Source organism: Octopus sinensis, linkage group LG14 (genome assembly GCF_006345805.1).
Source record: "Octopus sinensis linkage group LG14, ASM634580v1, whole genome shotgun sequence".
NCBI lineage: Eukaryota > Metazoa > Mollusca > Cephalopoda > Octopoda > Octopodidae > Octopus > Octopus sinensis.
The window spans coordinates 33,988,634-34,007,783 of NC_043010.1; the positions used below are offsets into that span (position 1 = coordinate 33,988,634).

General features: G+C 33.9%; 1 protein-coding gene across 2 annotated transcripts; it reads left to right on the top strand.

Annotated features, from left to right (window-relative positions):
- Positions 1 to 2,938: 2,938 nt before the first annotated feature.
- On the top strand, positions 2,939 to 18,944 carry LOC115218784 (serine/arginine-rich splicing factor 12). Of its 2 annotated transcripts, XM_029788714.2 has the most exons (8): positions 2,939 to 3,094; positions 13,641 to 13,745; positions 16,107 to 16,210; positions 16,787 to 16,919; positions 17,087 to 17,128; positions 17,621 to 17,656; positions 18,510 to 18,614; positions 18,728 to 18,944. In XM_029788714.2, the coding sequence occupies exons 1-8, from the start codon at positions 3,030 to 3,032 to the stop codon at positions 18,816 to 18,818; spliced, it is 681 nt and encodes a 226-aa protein (XP_029644574.1). In that variant the 5' UTR covers positions 2,939 to 3,029; the 3' UTR covers positions 18,819 to 18,944. The 2 variants fall into 2 exon arrangements, with proteins under 2 accessions (XP_029644574.1, XP_029644575.1); XM_029788715.2 differs by lacking the exon at positions 17,621 to 17,656.
- The last annotated feature ends 206 nt before the right edge of the window (positions 18,945 to 19,150 follow it).

Here is a 19,150-nt window from a genome sequence, read left to right on the forward strand (position 1 = left end):
GACATTCGAAGCCTCCAATCTTCAGTCAAGAACCGGATCATCTTCGCAATTTCGGCTGATTAATCTTGATAATCTATATATATATATATATATATATATATATATATATATAATATATTATAAAGTTTGATTTAGTGTGCTAAATTGAATTTTTTCTCTGTTGGCTTGGAATTATTATATTCCCTAACTATTAATAATAATAATAATAATAATAATGATATATATATATAGTCTTAGTTTGAGGATGTAGTGTCCTCTTTAGGGATTATAAAATCTAGAGATCAACTGGTGTTATCAATGATATATTGGGAGAATTCTCTCAATATGTAGGGATAAACAGTCTAATTTACATTTATTACAATAAGAAAATATTGTGGATACTTATTTTATTTGTATCACAATTTGAATATAGCAAACAGTTTAATACAAATAAAATTCAAATGAGCAGACATTAACATAAAATAAAATAAGCTTAAGAAGCGCCTACACATTTCAATCTGGTCACTATGTAAACGGTGCTTCGGAATATTTGAACCATGTTAAGAGTTTTAGATGTAAAAAATATAACAACAAAGTGTCCAGATCACTTCAGGGCTGCCTCATTTAAAAGGCTAATGCTTACATGTTTTTCACAGGAATTCAAGTTAGTGGTAAAGAACTTTCTAAATAAGATGGATGAGGACTACATATTCATATGTCGAGTATCTATGTAATAGATCTTATGTAGAAAGTTCTTTACCACTAACTTGAATTTCTGCGAAAAATATGTAAGCATTAGCCTTTTGAATGGGGCAGCCCTGAAGAGATTGGATACCTTGCTGTTATATTTTTTACATCTAAAAATATATATATATATATATATTAGGTGACTAAGTCAGTAGCGGGGTGGATGTTCTGAGAGTGTAGCTGCAAGAATAAGAACAGTCTGGGCAAAGTTCAGAGAGCTCCTACCTTTTCTAGTAACAAAGGCCTCTCGCTCAGAGTGAAAGGTAGACTGTATGAGACATGTGTGTGAATAGCCGTCCTACATGCAGTGAAGCATAGGCTGTGACCGCTGAGGACATGTGTAAGCTTGCAAGAAACAAAGCTAGTATGCTCCACAAAATGTGTAATGTCAGTGTGCATACACGACAGAGTGTAAGTGCCCTGAAAGAAAAGTTAGACATAAGAAGCATCAGATGTAGTGTGCAAGAGAGATGACTGTGCTGGTATGGTTATGTGTTACATATGGATGAGGACAGCAGTGTGAAAAAGTGTTCCTGGAGGGAACCTGTGGAAGAGGTAGACCCAGGAAGACCTGGGATGTGATGGTGAAGCATGACCTTTGAATGTTGGGCTTCAAGGAGGCAATGACAAGCAACTGAGCCCTTTGGAGATATGCTGTGCTTGAGAAGATCCTTACTGTTTAAATCAGGTTTGTGTTCTCCCAGTCAACAGCCTTATCATTACTGGTACTTTAAACTCTTCGGTTGTATATTTGTGTGAATAAAATCGTTTTTCTTTGGAATAGAAAAAAGTCTATCTTTATTTCTACTTTTGCTGGTGTCTCAAATTTAGGTTAAATCAGTGTTTCTCAAAGGGGAGGCCTGTGGGACGGTTGGACAAGTTGTTTTGAGAAAATTTGGTTTAAATGTTCAACAACTCAGCACCATCTATTGGACGGGGGGTGGGGGGTGTTTTGCTTGTACTTATATAGAATCTCTATATAACTGCCTATTACAGATGGAATATTTTACTAAACCAGAGTTGACTTTTCACGAAACAATAACAAAATTATGCATACTGTTCCTTTTTGAGATAAACATCTTTCAGTTTCAGTCTTTAACTTACCTATTCTGCTCAGATTAATCTTTTTTTCTCTAATGGTGAAGTTTGAATTTACATAGAATCCGTTTTCCTCATCTAGACATTAACATTAAAGACTTCCAGTTATTCTGGTTCAGTCTTACTTCCACATTCCTCCTAGATTCACCTATTATTTCTTGTACTCTCTGATATCCTAAACCCCACAACTCTTTTCTTGCATTGAGGATATCTATTTCATGTTACTTCCTCTCTGAAATCCTTATTCTTCATGACTTCATTGTAGACAAACCTTTTGACTATCTCTTGCATGAACTTTGTACATTTATTAAACTATTTGATAAAGCATATCTATGTCTTCTTGGCCATTTATAACTACATACCGTATCTGTTTTTACACTAGTCAATATAAAATATATTGTAAATGCAACTGCCGATGGTGGTAGAAACTATGGAGTACTTAAGCAAACATATTACAATAATTTGGTTTCTTCTCTTGTTTCTGACATTGAATCCAAGCAAATTCATTTTACTTTTATTACCACCCTGACTTTAATGAAGAAATCAAAATCAATGTAACAAATATTCAAGAGTATGAGGTGAAGGCTATAAGCTAGTGCAAGGAGCAGATGGCACTGTATTGTCTATGTAAAAGATAGTAAACTCTGAACAGTTCAATCCACCTAGCTGGATAGTTTTCTATATAGCGTATGTGGTTAACAGTCAAGTACAAACAACACTGCAAGCAGATACCATAGTGTGGTATAATTTTCTGTCCAGCGTCTGGGGCCAATGCATTCAACTACCTTTTTGAACGAAATTAGCACAAGACGGTGTAATTCACTGCTGTAAACAGCTGCAACATGAATTGTTAAACGCTGCAGAATTTATAATTCTACAGCGTTTATGCCATTCCACTAATTGAACGCTATTCGAAATATTAAAAATTTATTCTATCCTCGACACCTCAGATATTGCTTCTTGTTAAGAAATTACTAGCCTCCTCAAATCGTAATGATGTTTATGTTTATAAGTGGTTATAATTTATCTATTCATTCATTTATCTAAAGTAACGTGCGCATAAAAATGTGAAGTAAAAAAATATAATTCTTCGTTGCCCGCCATGAGGACAATAAAGCCGGATGGTTTAGTGCGCATGCGTGGATGTAGAATTCTTGACGGCGCCATTGTTAGTTCATACCACGGCTTTGGCTTTTACGGGGAAAATGTCGCGCTACTCTCGGCCTCCAAACACTTCCCTCTATGTACGAAATGTTCCCGAAGGAACGAGGTGAGTTCGTTTATATCTGAGGTTAAAACTTGAAGGTTCATATACGGTTCTTACAGGAGAATGAATTAAGACACCGAAGAGAGTGAATGAAAGAGGAAGGCTACAGCGACGAATGTCTTAATATTTTTCTCATGTAGCCGGTATTTTTGTTTCAGAATCCCTCTTTTTCTGACGAGAATATGAAGAAGTTGTGATCTATTCATTTATCACTTATTATGTTGTCTGTCTCATGGTATATGCTTTCTTCCTTCTAGGGGTTTTGTTTCTTCCAAAACAAAATGTTTTTCTGACGGGGTTGACTTCCCGCTCTAATTTATGCGCTTCACTTTATCATGTCGACATTACTTATCTTTCCGTTTAATATTATCGGTGGAGATTTTTTCAATGGAGTGGGGGTGTTGGGTGGAAATTTAATACTAAACACTAGCCGCACGACGATATTTTGGCTATGGAAATTAAAGAGAAAGAAGCAAATTTTAAAGTTTTTGTTTTTATATTAGATACGATGTTTATATGTGTGCGTGTGTATATATAATATAAAATGTGTTTGTGTAGGGATGAAATGTGCGCGTGTAAGTATATATATTTCCTTATAGGCTTTCTTTCGTTTTCACCCGCATAAACTGCGTGTATATATATTTAAAATGTGTGCGTGTATATATATTTAAAATGTGTGCGTGTATATTTATATATAAAGTTTTTTTTTCATGTTGGTTCGATGACGCAGTTTTCAATTTATATTGTTAAAATGCGAGCCAAGTAACTAAAGGTTAACACGTGTGAATAATTTAATTGCTTGAACAATATAAATTTATTTTATGGGCATCTAGGAATTTCTCCCTCCCCCCACCATGTTGATAATTGTGGTGGTGGTGGTTAATGATGAAGTTGGAGTCACGAAACGGCGAATGGTTGTTTTGTTTGTTTTTCAGAATGGATTTTCTTTTTAAAACAAAAACATTCATTCTGCTCATATGATTAATTTTAACAATTACTTCGCCACATCTATTGTCTTTGTGATTTGGTTTTAAATGAATTCAACGAATTCTTCGGTAACCACATTTTCAATTAGTTAAAAATTTAAAAAAAAAAAAAATGGGAAAGATTATTTTGGAGAAAATAACCAACATTGTCCGTTTTTTCATTAAGCTGGTTTTCTTAAACTGATAGGTTTTAATTTGAATATGAACATTTAAGAAAGAAAAAAAGACGAGAGGTTTTTACATCACAAACGTGGTCTCAGATTTTCTGTTGAAAGGGTTAATGGAGTCGTTTTAATACATTTTCTGACCATATTTGTAATAGAGAATAATTAACTACCTCAGCTTTTTCAAAGTAAGAATTTCGAAAGATTTATTGAACTAACGTTGCATTCATTAGCTATTTAGCTGTTTTTTTTTTTTATGCATAATTTTCAAAACACTTATAAAAAAAAAAAAATAGATGTTATATTTTATTGAAGTAGTAGTTTTCTCTTAGAAGCAGCAGCGGTGGCCTCGGGCAGGTCTGATATGGAAATGGTTTTGAATAATCGACGAACGTTTTAGTTTATGAAAGCAGCGTTAAATAGATATTACGATTTTTATAAAATAAACGCACATATCGAAGTGCAATATTGTTGCTTAGTGGCGAAATAATTTAGGAAACCAAAAAAAAAAAAAAAAAAAAAAATCGATTTGCGTAAATTCAAACACTGAAGGCGATCTAAATGTCGTTACAAGATGGTAGTGGGGGTAGGCGCTTCTCATTTATTGGGGGTGGGGGTTATAGAAATTTATCAGGCGTAATATTTTCAGTGTCTGCTGTTCATAAATTGCTGGAACTATTGTTTTTTTTCTTCTTTTAACCTGAATTCATTTGGCAAATTCATTTTAAATTACATTAAAACAGAAAAAAAAAATGCTTGTACTTCCTGGTTTTAATATGGAACGCTAAATTTAACGACAATTGCGTGTGTTTGCGTGTCTGTATGTATATAAAATTAATATGGTTAATATTACTATTCTGAATCAATAAGTAATTATGCCTCATGTCTGAATATTCGACTCTGACACTTTATTACACGTTGCTACTACTTTCCACCCCTCGTTCCGTTTCAGTTCCATGTTGCATACTCCACCATCGCAAGTCTTGAGTGGGAAAGCTGGCATTTCTTACCCTTTTTAAATTCCCCCCTGTAAATGAGTGTGAAAATATGTGGTATCTATGTATGTAGGTTACGCTTCAGGATGGCTTTGGCTATGAGGGCAAAAGCAAAAAAGAATGTGTGTGAACGTGTATACGAAACTTAGGTAACGATGGGTGTAAAATATATAATGATCCATGCAAGCATGGAAAAGTGAACATTAAAACTATGAAGATATGGCGAAGAACAAAAAGTATCCGAAGTTTATTACTAAACTGGTGTTTTCAAGTACTTAAAATTTGTTGCCGGAAGGAACGCACTTTGCGAGAATCTGAATCATTAGCTTCAAACGTATGAGTGAACCACCACACTTTTTCTCGGAGTTCAACACCCGCTATCGAAAATTTACTCGGATTCTGTATACATGTAACCCTCCAATACAGCCCAAATTAGGGTAATAAATATACCAACCAGACTGAGTTTTTGTTTTCTGAAAGACTCTGATTTGAGGGTGATTTTTTTAGCTAATTTTCCTATCAAGCCGAGCTATCACTTAGTCTTATTACCTAGTAGTGGTGATTGTAAATGCGCACACGCACACATACTATTAATGTTTAATATACGGACAAAAAATCTGAGCAGACTCGATTTCTCTTCTCATGAAGAAGCCCTTAGTAGAACTGGTGTTAGTGTAGTATACCTTTTAAATATAGGTGATGTAGGTAACTGATCCCCAAAATAAAACAAGCATTTATTCGACGCACACTGAACGTTTCGAAATAACTCTGGGAAGATACCTTTTCAAGCAAAAAAAAAAAAAAAAAAAGACGAGGTGACAAAAATGTGGCTGGAAGTTGGCTAAGCACCAAAATTCACCACTTACGTGTGGATGTTTTTTTTTCTTAAATTTATTATTGGTATCATTTCCAAGGATTCTTAGTATTAAATGCGAATGTTAACTGTTATCACTGGGTATGGGAAGGTTAAAATTCCTTTTTTGGGACCATTCATTCAACCAAGATATTTTTTTAAAAATACAAATTCAACACTTTTTTTATAAAATTCTTCATTTTCAAATCCCAAAGTTTGCATTCATATAATTATTTCCTTTTAATGGCTCTGAATTTAACTATCCAAACTGTAATCTTAAAAAGTAGTAAATATCAGAATAGCCTCTGTCCATTTTGTTTTCTCCCTCACTTTTCTTGCCCGCCCTACTTCGCTTGCCTTTATTTCACTTCCTCCTTCCACCGTTTCTTTGCTTGTGACTTGTCCTAACTTGTCTCATGAAGGCTTAACACCAGCGAGGAAATAGCCATACTACTACTACTACTGCTATAGTATGTATATCTGGTTGTCATGAACATGAGGAACACAGGGTCATTTACTGCCGTACATGCTTTAGAATTCTGGTAACTTTTTCTAGTAAGGTTATTGATATTCAATTCTAGAAAAATGGAGCAGTCCACAATCTCTGAGTAGATTGTTATGAGAGAATCTACCTTGTTGGTCTGTGTGCACACATGCACACGCTGATACAGACATGACTGGTTTAGTTTTTTGCAACTGCAGGGGTTTGGATGATTCTTTTTGCGTGGTGCCTTGGACAAGTCTATAGCCATGGAAGTCTGTATGCGTGCATGTGCATAAAATACGATCAACAGCCCGGCAGTTTGGTGTGTGAAGAACTTTTTTTTTTATCTTGGAACAAGTAAGGGTTGGTGACAGGAAGGATATTCACTCTTGAAGTATATGGAAAAAGTGAACATTAGAAGTAGATGCTAACTTTAAACAAATCCAGGCAGTTAAAAAGGATGTTTTCGTTTTTAAAACTCAATTCACTTTAGGAAATGTGAAAATTACAAAAAAAAAAAAAAAATTTAGCTGTATTTCTTAAAAGATTTCATGTTTTAGGTTTTAGTCATTATCTACATGGCTTTAATGTCTCTTTGTGCTGTTGGCATTGGCTGACAAATTGCAGTGCCTTCGTAATTTGCCACAGAAGGCTTCTGGAGGTCAGAGAAATAGCCAATCCAGGTTGTACAAATAAATCCAAAGACCTAGTAATTTAGCTACATACCAACAACAAAAATAATGGCTTATGAATTTCTTTTCTACAAATTTTGTAGAAGTGGGCAAACAGTATAGGATGTTAATAATTCAAGAGTATTGATGCTATTAATGAATTGGTTGCAGAAAAAAATTGTTTATCCTCAATTTAGCTCTGGATCCAACTGATCAAAGGCATCTTGGCTATGACCACCCTGTTTTTTTTTTTTTTTAGGACAATATTATTCAATAGTGTGGTGCTAGAGAGGTTTTACTGCTTTTATAGCACCTGCTAAGGATAGTAAGAACTGCTTTATTGGTGGAGGATAAAATTATTTAAATTAAATTTGAATGTGGAGATAACAAAATGTTATGTATAGATTGTCCTGTAAAATTCTTATTTAATATTGCGGATCCATGCTGTTGGTGGAACCATAAAAATAATACATCCTTTGTATTTAATTTTGTATGGGTGGTATTTTCAGATATATAACATTGGATATGTTGCAAGACAAATGTACTGATTTGTTGTAATGCCACTTATGTAACCCAGATATTAACATTAAAATGTTAATACTTTTAACATGCTGCACACTCACTGCAAATTTGAAATTACTTTTAAACTGAGTTGATTGCAAAACTAAGCTCTTGACAGTGTATAACTGCCTTGTCCAAAAAAACTCAGCTGTTGAAAGTTGGCAAGTAATCAAGTAACCTGTTGAAGAGAAACTGCTAAATCTGTCTTCAAGGCACTCAAAATAAGCCAAATAAACTGTTGAAAAATTCTAGAACCTAAACTTAAACAAGACTGAAAAATAATTCTTTTTCTTAACCAGATCATGGTTTCATGGTGCTGTGCAAATTAATATTATATTTTAGATGTTAATTCTAACTGTTACTGTTTGGTAGACATGAATTTTACACAGTAATATATAAATTTTCCATAAGTGTACAAAAGGGCCTGCTTGTGCCCCCACCTTATTTTTATACATAAAAATGTGTATATCTATATGAAAAATATTTTCTGAAACAGTTTGCAAGGTATGAGAATTTGAAATTGGTAACCATTACGAAATATATCCGCCATGAACTAAGTGTGCACAGAAAGTCCTTGTGTAACTCTGCAAATGCATGGAACAAGCATCCCAGGTTTTTTAGATTTGATATAAATTTTACTTTAGCATTTACTTTTCAATTAATGGTTAAGAATTGATTTGACCAGATGGCAGCAGCTTGCTAATTAGATATATCAGGAACTTGGTCCTGTCAGAAGTATATTGACATTAACATCATGTTTTTTATGTAGCAAATCAGAGAATTACTAAGAAGCATTTTCTCTACTCTATTTTTTAGTCATGATAGGTTTATGTAGGAGTTTTGGTTGCCCTCAGGTTGTAGAAACCCAACAGGTTGCAGGACATTGACAGTTTTATGTTAATAATTATTGCCATACATCACTTGCAGTGATGTATGTTTACTAATCTAATTCAATATTGAAATTTGTTCAATATAACTGTCTGGGATTGTAACAACCAAATTTAGAGCAGTCCACATAGATGATAGGTACTGCTGTGTGCTACATAGAGTTAATAACCTTCCTACTTCAGATGTCAAGTATCCAAGGTGATTGAGAAAAGATTAACATCTGGTAGATTCTGTAATTCAACTATGATATTGCTCTCCAGGTATTATCTAGCAGTTCATTTATCTGGGCTCCACATTTACCATTAATTAACAGAAAGCTAAATTATATTAGTCACAAATCATTGGCTAACTTTGTAAAATAGTATTGTTTATCTTTCATGCAATGAAGATTGCTTCTGTTTATGAACCCGTACTTTATATGATAGCAAAAACAAAGATGTTTACAGCATCAGTGTGGGGGGAAAAAATGCTTACTTAGCATCTGTGCTAAAGAATATGTGTGGCAGGAAATGATGTGAAAAGATTCCTTCAGACTATTCCTTCAACACAGCAGGCTTGGTTGGCCCAGATTTGAAGAATGAAGAATAGTAAACTTCTAGAACTGAGAATAAATATAACTATACTAACAACAGAACGCTAAGCTAGGCATAGCAAAAAATTGTAGCAAGATATAGTATTGGACTACTGGTTTGAAATGTGTATCTTAGAAGGCCAGATGGTGTGGTCAAAAGTAACCTTCATAATCATGTGACTCCAGATTCTAAGCCAGTGTACCAATTTGGGCAAATGTTTTCTTGCATAGCATTGGATTGACTAAAGCTTGTGATTGAGATTTGACAAGCAGGCTGTGTGTGTGTGTGATTTAGGGTTCCTGCTCTAGCACTGAAGACGGGTGGAAAAAATGCATGGAACAATTTACCATGAAATTCCTATCATTGTTTTAACACCAATTTTTCGTCTTTGATTCGAGCAAAGGGTTATTGAAGCAAATTTTTTGACTAGTTGCTTTTGTTGCTAGTACACATGCACCTATGAGTGATTGTCTTGCCATAGTTTGCAAAACTGCATATATGACATCACTATATAAACATTGCCATTGTTTACATGTCATGTAAATATGCCTGGTTGTCTGCACACTGCATGAAGAATGTCACTGTATATGTCTGTTTACGTCTGCTGCAAAGAGATGTCTATTTGAAATGAATCCTTGTTCAAAAGAACAAAGGAAGTAATTGCTTACTTGGAAATAAGTGAGTTAACAATGGAAAGGACATCTATTTGTGGAAAAATTGCCTAAAAGGCCTCCATGATACCAACAGGAAAGTCCTACAGTTTCTGTCTACTAACTGCATTTGTGAGGTGTTGTTTGGCTTGGGCCTTCAGCAGAAGACGCTTCAAGTGCTGTGTAGTGGAGAGTAAACTGGAAACCATTTAGTTGAGAAGTAAACTTCTTACATGCTTGCTTCAATAATTATGCATATACCTGTGTGGGCACACGTTTTAGTGAAGGTACATTGTATCACTCTGCAAGAAGCGTTGTTTGGAAGGATATTCTGTTGTAAAGTGTTTCAGAAAAACCTCCCAGCCCATGCCAGCATGGAAAATTAAACATAAAATGCTACTGATGCCCTTTTTTTGTCACTTTCAACATACAGAACACAGCTTCTTTCTGTATACAAACACATACATAAGATATATGTTTATAATTAAAATAATCTTTCATGTTTTTTTTCTGCAGACTTCTGATGTCTCGTCCTCTTTTTTTCTTCTCAAATTGGTACTGTTGAAATAAGTTTCAATAGCCAATGATTGTGACTTTGTGTCTATGAAATCAAGGCAACAATCGTACATTCTGCCAAACTAGGCCCCTCGTTCATTCACCACTGAGCTCATCCCAAACTAACTGGTTTCATTTTCTCTCCATATTGTTGCCAAATGTATTATTTACTACAGACAGCTACTCTCAACCTTCCCTACTGACTTCAAAATGTTTTGTTTCAAGGGTTCTGTTGTGTATATAAATACATTGTTTTTCTTAGACTGAATGTTTGAAAATTGGTAAAATACAAAAACAGTAATTGACATAAAATTTCAGCTTATCTATGTACATATATACACAAGTATATTAATGTATTTGTATACATATACATGCTCACATACACGTGTATATGTGCCTTGCCATGGGCTCTCAATAACTGATGTAGTTGTCACGAAAGCATGTCTTCTGCATTAGTAGACCTGGTGGTGCCTATCCTTTAGGTTTGATTGCAGTGAATCTTTTCCAGAAAGAGATGGGCAGAAAGAAAAAACAAGCCCTGTATAAGACAGATGCTTTGTTTATTGATTCTTCAAAATATAGAGAAAAAGAGAGTATATGTGAGATAGGGTAGTGTGCATGCATAGCAAAAATGTGTGAGGGACAGGAAGTACAACTTGGAGTATATGAAGTGTAGTAGAACGTTTCATGCTCCTGCAATTCCTAATTTTACCGTATTGTCCAGATATTGGGTTAGCACTTTTTAGCCATGGCTTGTGAGTGAAATTAAGGAGTTGGAAGCTGTGGAATCCCATTAGATGGACTGTACTTGTAATTCAAAGGGCCATCCTTGCTACATAGTGTCCCATTGAGTCTGATGGTTGCATTAACATATGCGTGTTTGAAGTATAGTCAATCATTTACACTTAGAATTCAATCAGCTGGCTGTTCTATTGATTAAACAATTAGAATGTGCTTTATTAAATCCAACAGATCCATTTATTTTACTGTTTATGAGAGAGAAAATTGTGTATATATTTAATCATGGAGCTGTGAGAAAGGTGTTCCTTAAATATATGAAAAACAATCTCCCAAAAAGATTAGTTTACTGTAAGGAGATACAATGAACAGAGTAATCTATACAGGTTTTCTTGGTTCATTGTTTATATGCAACAATTAGATGGCATCCTAATCATTTTATGTCTGCTCTTTGTAGATGCAGGCATAGTTGTGTGGTTAAGTTCACTTCCTAACTGGTTTCGGATTTAAACCCATTGCCTGGGCACTTTAGGGCAGGTGTATTTTATTATATCTCTGGACAACTAAAATCTTATCTCTAGAGGGAATCTGAAAGCAACTCAGCTTATGTGTGTGGGTATATTCTCCTTGTCTTGACATCATGCAGTGTTAGTATATGTGTCATTATATAAGCAGGGTTGTTTCCAATTCTCTTTAAAAAAAAAAAGCATGTTCTGACTAGAGGGAAATATTAGTTTGTCTGGAAACAGGTAAGGTGTTGGTAGCAGAAGGGCATTTGACCACTGAAAATCTACCTCTACAAACTCCATCTGACTCATGCGAGTATGGAATAGTGGACTTTAAAATGATGAGGAAAAATCTGGATAAAGAACTGATTTTTTTTTTGTTCAGTCTCTTAATAACCTCCATTGATTGGAAAATCCTTGAAAATATATTCTCTCTAAATCATAATTTTTGCATTGGAACAAATAATGCGGTAAGGTTTCTGAATAGTCTGAACAAAAACCTAAAGGTGATTCTCTATGACCCGTTCACGAGAAAGTAGTTTAACCTTTTAGTGTTCGTATTACTCTGATAAATGTATGCCTTTTTATTCACTCTGGTTTGAATTGTGCATTTTATAACTGAGATTTTGATGATGTGATTGTTTACTTTTAGAATGATATTGTTGGGTAGGTGTGAGAGGCCAAATCTAGCTGGTTTGAGCATAAAACAGAAAATTTGGGCTGGATGGCCTGTTCAAATGCTAAAGAGTTAAAAGAGATGTGGCTTGTTTGAGGCTAACAGTTTTTGCTAATCTTCCTCAGTAGCTGAAACATTTTATGTTGATTAGATCTGGCTGAGATAATGGAGGAATAAAGTTTGATATTTCCTCTTGTTCTTCCACTTTTGACTTATGCTTCTGTTGGATTTGTTACACATTTTGATTATCTATATTTGTGTTTACTCTTCTGCTAAGTCATGTGCTTCCCCGTTTCCCTTGCTGCTTATATATGGCTTTGTATCCAGTGAATGATCTTTGTAGAATACTTTCAATTTTTTAAAAACCAAAACTCTTTCTTGACAGAAAAAGTTTTAGGGTTAACAAACTAACAATAAATAGAAAAGCTTTTTCTCCCACAGTAATTTTTGAGCAGAATCTAAACTAGCATTCCACATAACTCTGATTTGAATATTGTAAAATTGTAATGTAATCTGTAGCTCATATTTGTATTGTTAAAGGTCCAAGTAGCCTCCATACCCTATCCCCATTGCTTGAATTTAACATAGCTGCATAACTGATTGTTAAAACAGTTTGTTGTGTTCTTGTTGCCTCCTTTTTTTTTAAAAAAAAAAGGTAAAAAAAAAGGATTTTAAATAGTCCTTTCAGTTGAGGTAGCTAAATATACTACCTTCTGTTTAAACTGAGTAGTTAGTAATTTAAATTTCTTAGATTCTTCTCTTAAGGAAGTGGGAGTTAGCTCTTTTTCACAAAAAATAGCTATCATGGATGTAGATCTTTACTGCATAGTTTTTACTATTTGTTTACAAAGTTTTTGATAACTTAAAATAGTACTTGTATTTCCTTGTAACCAGTGGCATACAACACTTGAGTATTTGTGCTACACTGGTAGATCTGTGATATTACTTGAAGTGTGCTGTTGTAGAATAGGTAGGTTTAATCAAGCTATATATGTATGTATGTGTATATATATATATACACACACACACACATACATACATATATATCTGTCCAAATCTGTAATGACAGCCTTAAACCTCTATTTATACAAGAGGTTAGAGTCGGGCCCTGTATGATATCCTTGTTGACTACTCGATGTAGTAACATATATATCTATATATGTATATTCAAATATATATATATATATCTATATATCTATAATTTCTAAAAGGGGTATTTGCAAAACACAGTACTTTTTCTATATTAATAGACCCGAAGACTTGCGAAGTTTATTTGGCAAATATGGACCTGTAACTGATGTGTATGTTCCAGTGGATTATTACACAAGAAGATCAAGAGGTTTTGCCTACATTCAATATCCTTTTCAGTAGCACTGACAGCAATATTTTTGATCCAGTTTAAACATCACAGCTATTTGATGCTATTTTTTTCTTTCTTTGTAGTTTTCTTTTGAGAAATATTTAATCTTTCCATTAAATTTATGATGGATAGGTCAAATATTTTATTTTTCTCTATCACTTAAATGGCCTTGGAAAATTCTGTGTTGTCAAATTTTAATTCTCAAACCTCTTTAGGCTGCTGAGGGTTTTTGTTTTACACTGTCCAGATGAGTCTTATTAGACACTCCAATTGGAGTATATTAAACTACAATACCAAACTTCATTGAATGCACTGTACAATGAGTTGTTGAGATGTAGTCTTTTTTTATTATTTCCTGATTTTCTTCTTGGAAAATCTGCAGAACTGATTATTATGAAATGATTTTTCTTGCTATCACTCCCACCAGCACTTTTCCCCCCCTTAGTTTGTGTGTACATCTTAATGTATTAAAAAATGTCTGAGACTTAAAGAAAGAAAAAGATAGTGCTAATAAACTGGATTTCTAAATTGTATTGTCAAATTAATGCATGTCTGGTTAATGGTTTCACTTCCAAACTGAAATACAACTCTTGAAATTTGGGAAAGGTTTTAGCTCTTGAATAATATTCTAAAAAGCTTGTTAAATGTATTTTCTGAATTTTCAATCTTGATATTTGATATGCAACACCAAAGCTCCTGATTTAATCTAGTAAAAGAAATAAAGTATTTAATCTGTACAAGTACTCACTACTTGCATCATTAGCTTCCCCAATTCTATCTAAAAATTCCTTTATAAAAAAATTCTATTAACTGGAATATTAAGTCCTTGAACTTATTAAATTATAATTGTATTTCCCATCCCTCTGTATTTAGAAGCAATCCTTTTACCTTTTGTAATGTTTGTAATAAAAATGTTTTGGTATGATCAAATTTTTATGCCAGTCTTTCGTTTCTTTTTATTAGAGCTCAAGTAAAGATAAATACTAACAAGGCTCGCCTCCTAAGTGGTCAAGGTTAACCTTAGCAAGAGCAATGGACAGACAAACAAAATGGGCAAATGTTCCCCTCAAGCTTTGAGCAAAGAGCTAGCGATGCATGGTATGCAAGTACTACAGATACCGAAAAACTACAAAGTTGTAATGGTTGGAGGTTCATGCCAGAGGCATCGAAGATGTCGGGAAGTCTAGTGCTGTTGGTTTACTGTCCCAATACAAGACAAGATTCAGAAAATAGCAAGTTTCAAGCAAGTCAAGAGTTTGAAGATATAATATCCAGACATGCAATTACTTCATTATTTACAGCTGTGGCTGGATCATCTGACAAGTTTTCTGTTCAGGTGGGGGTTTTGCTTTCTATCCCATCTTACAAAAAAAATCATTTAAATTGCCCCTGTTAAGGGGAGTTGCTACTGGTAATAATAAGACAAAAATGGTATATTATATAGTGATTGTGTTTAAAATCTGGGCTAATGTATAAACTGGTAAAAATCCTTTCTTAGTAAATGTGTAAGTGATTGTAGCAACTTCTCTTAAATTAAACTTCAGGGAAGATGGAGGATTAAGATTAAGAAATTATCCAATTGAGCTAAAGTTTTGTAATTGTTTTGGGAGGATATTTTGTAGTGTCTCTCTTTGACAAAAGTACACCTACTTGGGCTTTAATGAAGCAAATTTTCTCCCTTCTATAATTTTTATTTGTGACATTAATTAATTAGCTTGACAACTGGATTTAAATAGATTCAGATTTCATTTTGGGTACGTGTAGAATATTTTTACAGTTTAAAACAAGATTGTTTCCTTTTTTTTAAAAAAACAATGTATTGTTTGATACTGGTAGACTATTGTTTACTAGTGACTGTTAAAATAATGACTTTTCACTTGCAGAAAATTTGAAGTGTAAATTTGGTTTTTCTTCAATGTTTACTGAAACCAGCAGGTCTCGTAATAAATTCAGTTTTGCTGAACGAAATGTGCTTTTTGCTCGTCTCTATTAAAAATAGTTACCCCCTTCAGGCTTTGGATTTCCATCTGTAGTGTTCCTTTAATTACGAGTTTGGGGCTTTGACCCTTCCTATAGAAAATGTTAAAATTTGAATAAATGAGAATTTCAAGTTAATCAACTTGTATCCTTTAAACAAGTACTGGTTTTTAATTGGGCATTGGTGATGATATGGTCTTGCTAAAATGACGGGAGGGAGTGAACGGCTGCTGAGTTTTACTTTTAGTATGTATGTAGGAGACTTGATATTTTAACAGGACGGCAATTCACTGGTATGACACAAATGTGGTTGATTCACATTCTAAATCCTTATGGAATTTTAAACTTGCCAAGCAAGTTTATCCTTAACAAAAGATACATTTGAAGACCCTAGAGATGCTGATGATGCATTGTACCACCTTGATGCCAGTAACTTTTATGGGAAGAACCTACAGATAGAATTTGCAAGAGGAGACAGAAAAAGTAAGTATGACTTATTTCATTGTTTTCTGATATGCAATATTATATTTAACTATATTATTTTTAGCCCAGGTCATTCCTGATCCAATGGACCTATGGTCAACTTGCTTCATCGTTTTCTAAGCTGCAAGCTGATATGCGATGTTATATTTACCTGTAGTTTTAGCCCAGGTCAGTCCTGATTCAATGGGCCTCTGGTCAAAGTTGTGATCAGCTCTTTTTTCGGACTGTGTATGCAGGACTACATTGTGAATGTGGCTTTTCATGCCTTTGCCTTTTTGTTAAACTGTAGGATGTGGTTTGGTTGCTATTTCTAACAAATCAGTCAACCAAAAAAACTCCATTTGTCTGACTGTTGTCTTGGACAAGGCACATAAAGCTATATAAATTCCAATTCTTTTCTCCAATGATACAAGCTCTGGTGTATTGGCTGTGACAAATTGTGCAATTGGTAATGCTTATAACATGTTCTTGCATCACTGCTATGAATGGTGGTTACTGTGGGATTGCTAGTATGTAAGAGTTGTTGCAGTTGTATAACTGAAACTGGATGTAAATTTTTTTTTTTTTTAACTTTAGCACCATCACAAATGAGAAACAAAGAAAAAATGAGACGCAGTTCATTATCACCATATCGTAGTCGTTACTATGATGATTATTATGACAGACGAGGCAGCAGACGAGGTTACAGATCAAGAAGTAGGAGTCCAAGGTAAGTGAACTTAAAATGATAAAAAATGCCAACTATGGGAGGGAGAGGGTATATTTTTGTCAGGACTGCTGTGCGGTATGTGAGGTTGAGGAAGTGTTTGAAACTTTTAATTGGAATTTGTGTGTGTGTGGGCCATTCTCTAATCTACCCTTAATTTCTTCTTACAGATCTCGTTCAAGGAGCCCTAATGGTGGCAGCACTAGGAAAAGGTAGGTATTGTAAGAATTTACTTATGAAGCAAAATGACTGAAGTTAACAAATTGTTTACTGATCTCATTGTCAACAGTTTAGATTATTACTCATGTCATGGTTTCTGTGCAAGCCGTTTCATAAATAATGATGATGATAATAATCTGCTCCTACTTAGGATTCATAATCTTGGTCATATGAATAAACTATCCTAGCATGGAAAATGTAAAATAGTAAAAAGATGGTAATCAGTTTCTTTTTCAACGAGGGATTGGTGGTGGTGATAATGGTGTAAAGTTATTTGCTTATCAAAAAACTGACAGCTAGAGTTGAAGCTACTTCTGTGTATGAGATATGGGTTCTTCAAAGTAACTTTCTATTTCATGCAAGATTTGAATGAATAAATATATTTTTATGTATTGGCTGGTGAATTATCTTAATGTAGTTGGTGATAATGCTTCTCACTTCTAAATTTACTGAATTATTCTGCTTAAAATATTTTGTTTTTGTAGTCGACGTAGTCGAAGCAGATCTCCACGCAGACATAGGTAGGTTGTAATTTTATTCCTTTGGTCCTTTAGACCACTGTAATAAATGCATTACTGTAATTAGCTCCTACCACTTTTGGGGTTGTGGTCAACCTATTCTCTTAGGTCATTTGGTTATCTCTAGGGAAGAAACCAGCTAAGTATATGACAAACATGTAATTTTAACCCTTTAATTACTCTATTTTTAGCCAAAAATACTGTTCCTCTTTGAATTAAGCTACATAATTAAGCTAATTAATATTAAAATAATGGTTTAAATATGTAAAAGAAAAAAATCTGAAATTTTCAGCCTCGAAATTATCAAGTAGGATCTAAAATATGGAGTTATTTAAAATTTTGTTTAAATATCATCGTTATTAACCAATATTAGAATAACGGTAAAACCGTTCAGTTGAATTTGATTTCTGTTCCTCTTTTTTCCTTTTAAATTTTTTGTAATTACAAGGTACACTTGAATTGGAATAGCAGTAAATAGTAAATGGGTTTTGATTTATGAGAACGATTAATTGGGTCTATATTATTTTGAATATTTTAATTGCTGTATTTGAAAATCAACTTTGGTCACTTTATTGAATTTAGAGTTTATTAATTTAAAGCATTCAACGCTGTAATAGTGAAGGCTAGATTGGTTAGAATACGGAAAACAATTGACAACCTAAAATTTTTGTAAAAATATTGCTCAGTGTACAATAAAGTAAGATTTATGGTTGATGGTTTGATTTAAATATGAATAGGAAAATGTGAATGTCCTCAGGTACCCTAGCAATAGGTGGGTTGGTAAATCTAACAGTAGTAAAAGTTTACCATTTAAAACAAAGCTTTCTGATTGCTCTCATTGTTTCCTTTATTGTAGGTCTTACAGTCGTTCTCGCAGCAGATCAAGGTCTTATGATCGCAGAAGAAGCAGCCCATCTCCACGTAGGTCTGTATCTGGCGACCAGAAGGACCACACACTCAGGTACTAACATAAACTGATCACAAATTCTTTCGTTGTGTGTCATGACAGTTCATTGAAAGTTTCCTTTCTTTGTGCATTTAAGATTTAACTACTGTATCTTTTTCTCTTTCCAGGTCTCGGTCATACAGCAGGTCTTCGTCCCAGTCAGGGGGTAAAGATGGCTCTGGACAGGATGACCAGAAGGCAGATAGCCCTCAAGACTAGTGTATTATATATATTTTTTCATAGGTTCATGTATTTTTAATTTCTTCTAGACTGTCTGTCTCATGCTGTAAATTACACAATCCCCCTCCATGTTTCATTGAAATAAAACTTTTATTAAAATTAAAACTTGTGAGACTCTTTTACAACTTCTAATTTTGCTTTTATAGTTTGCTTGGCTACAGCCATTTCAAAATAAAAATATTCATGTAATGAATGATTGGTCTAACACCAATATATGAATTCAATCCCATGAGCCTCCTTCACCTGAATTAGCAATCTCCTTACTATCATAATATAGGTACAATTAATGGGGTACCTGGGACTATGATAAA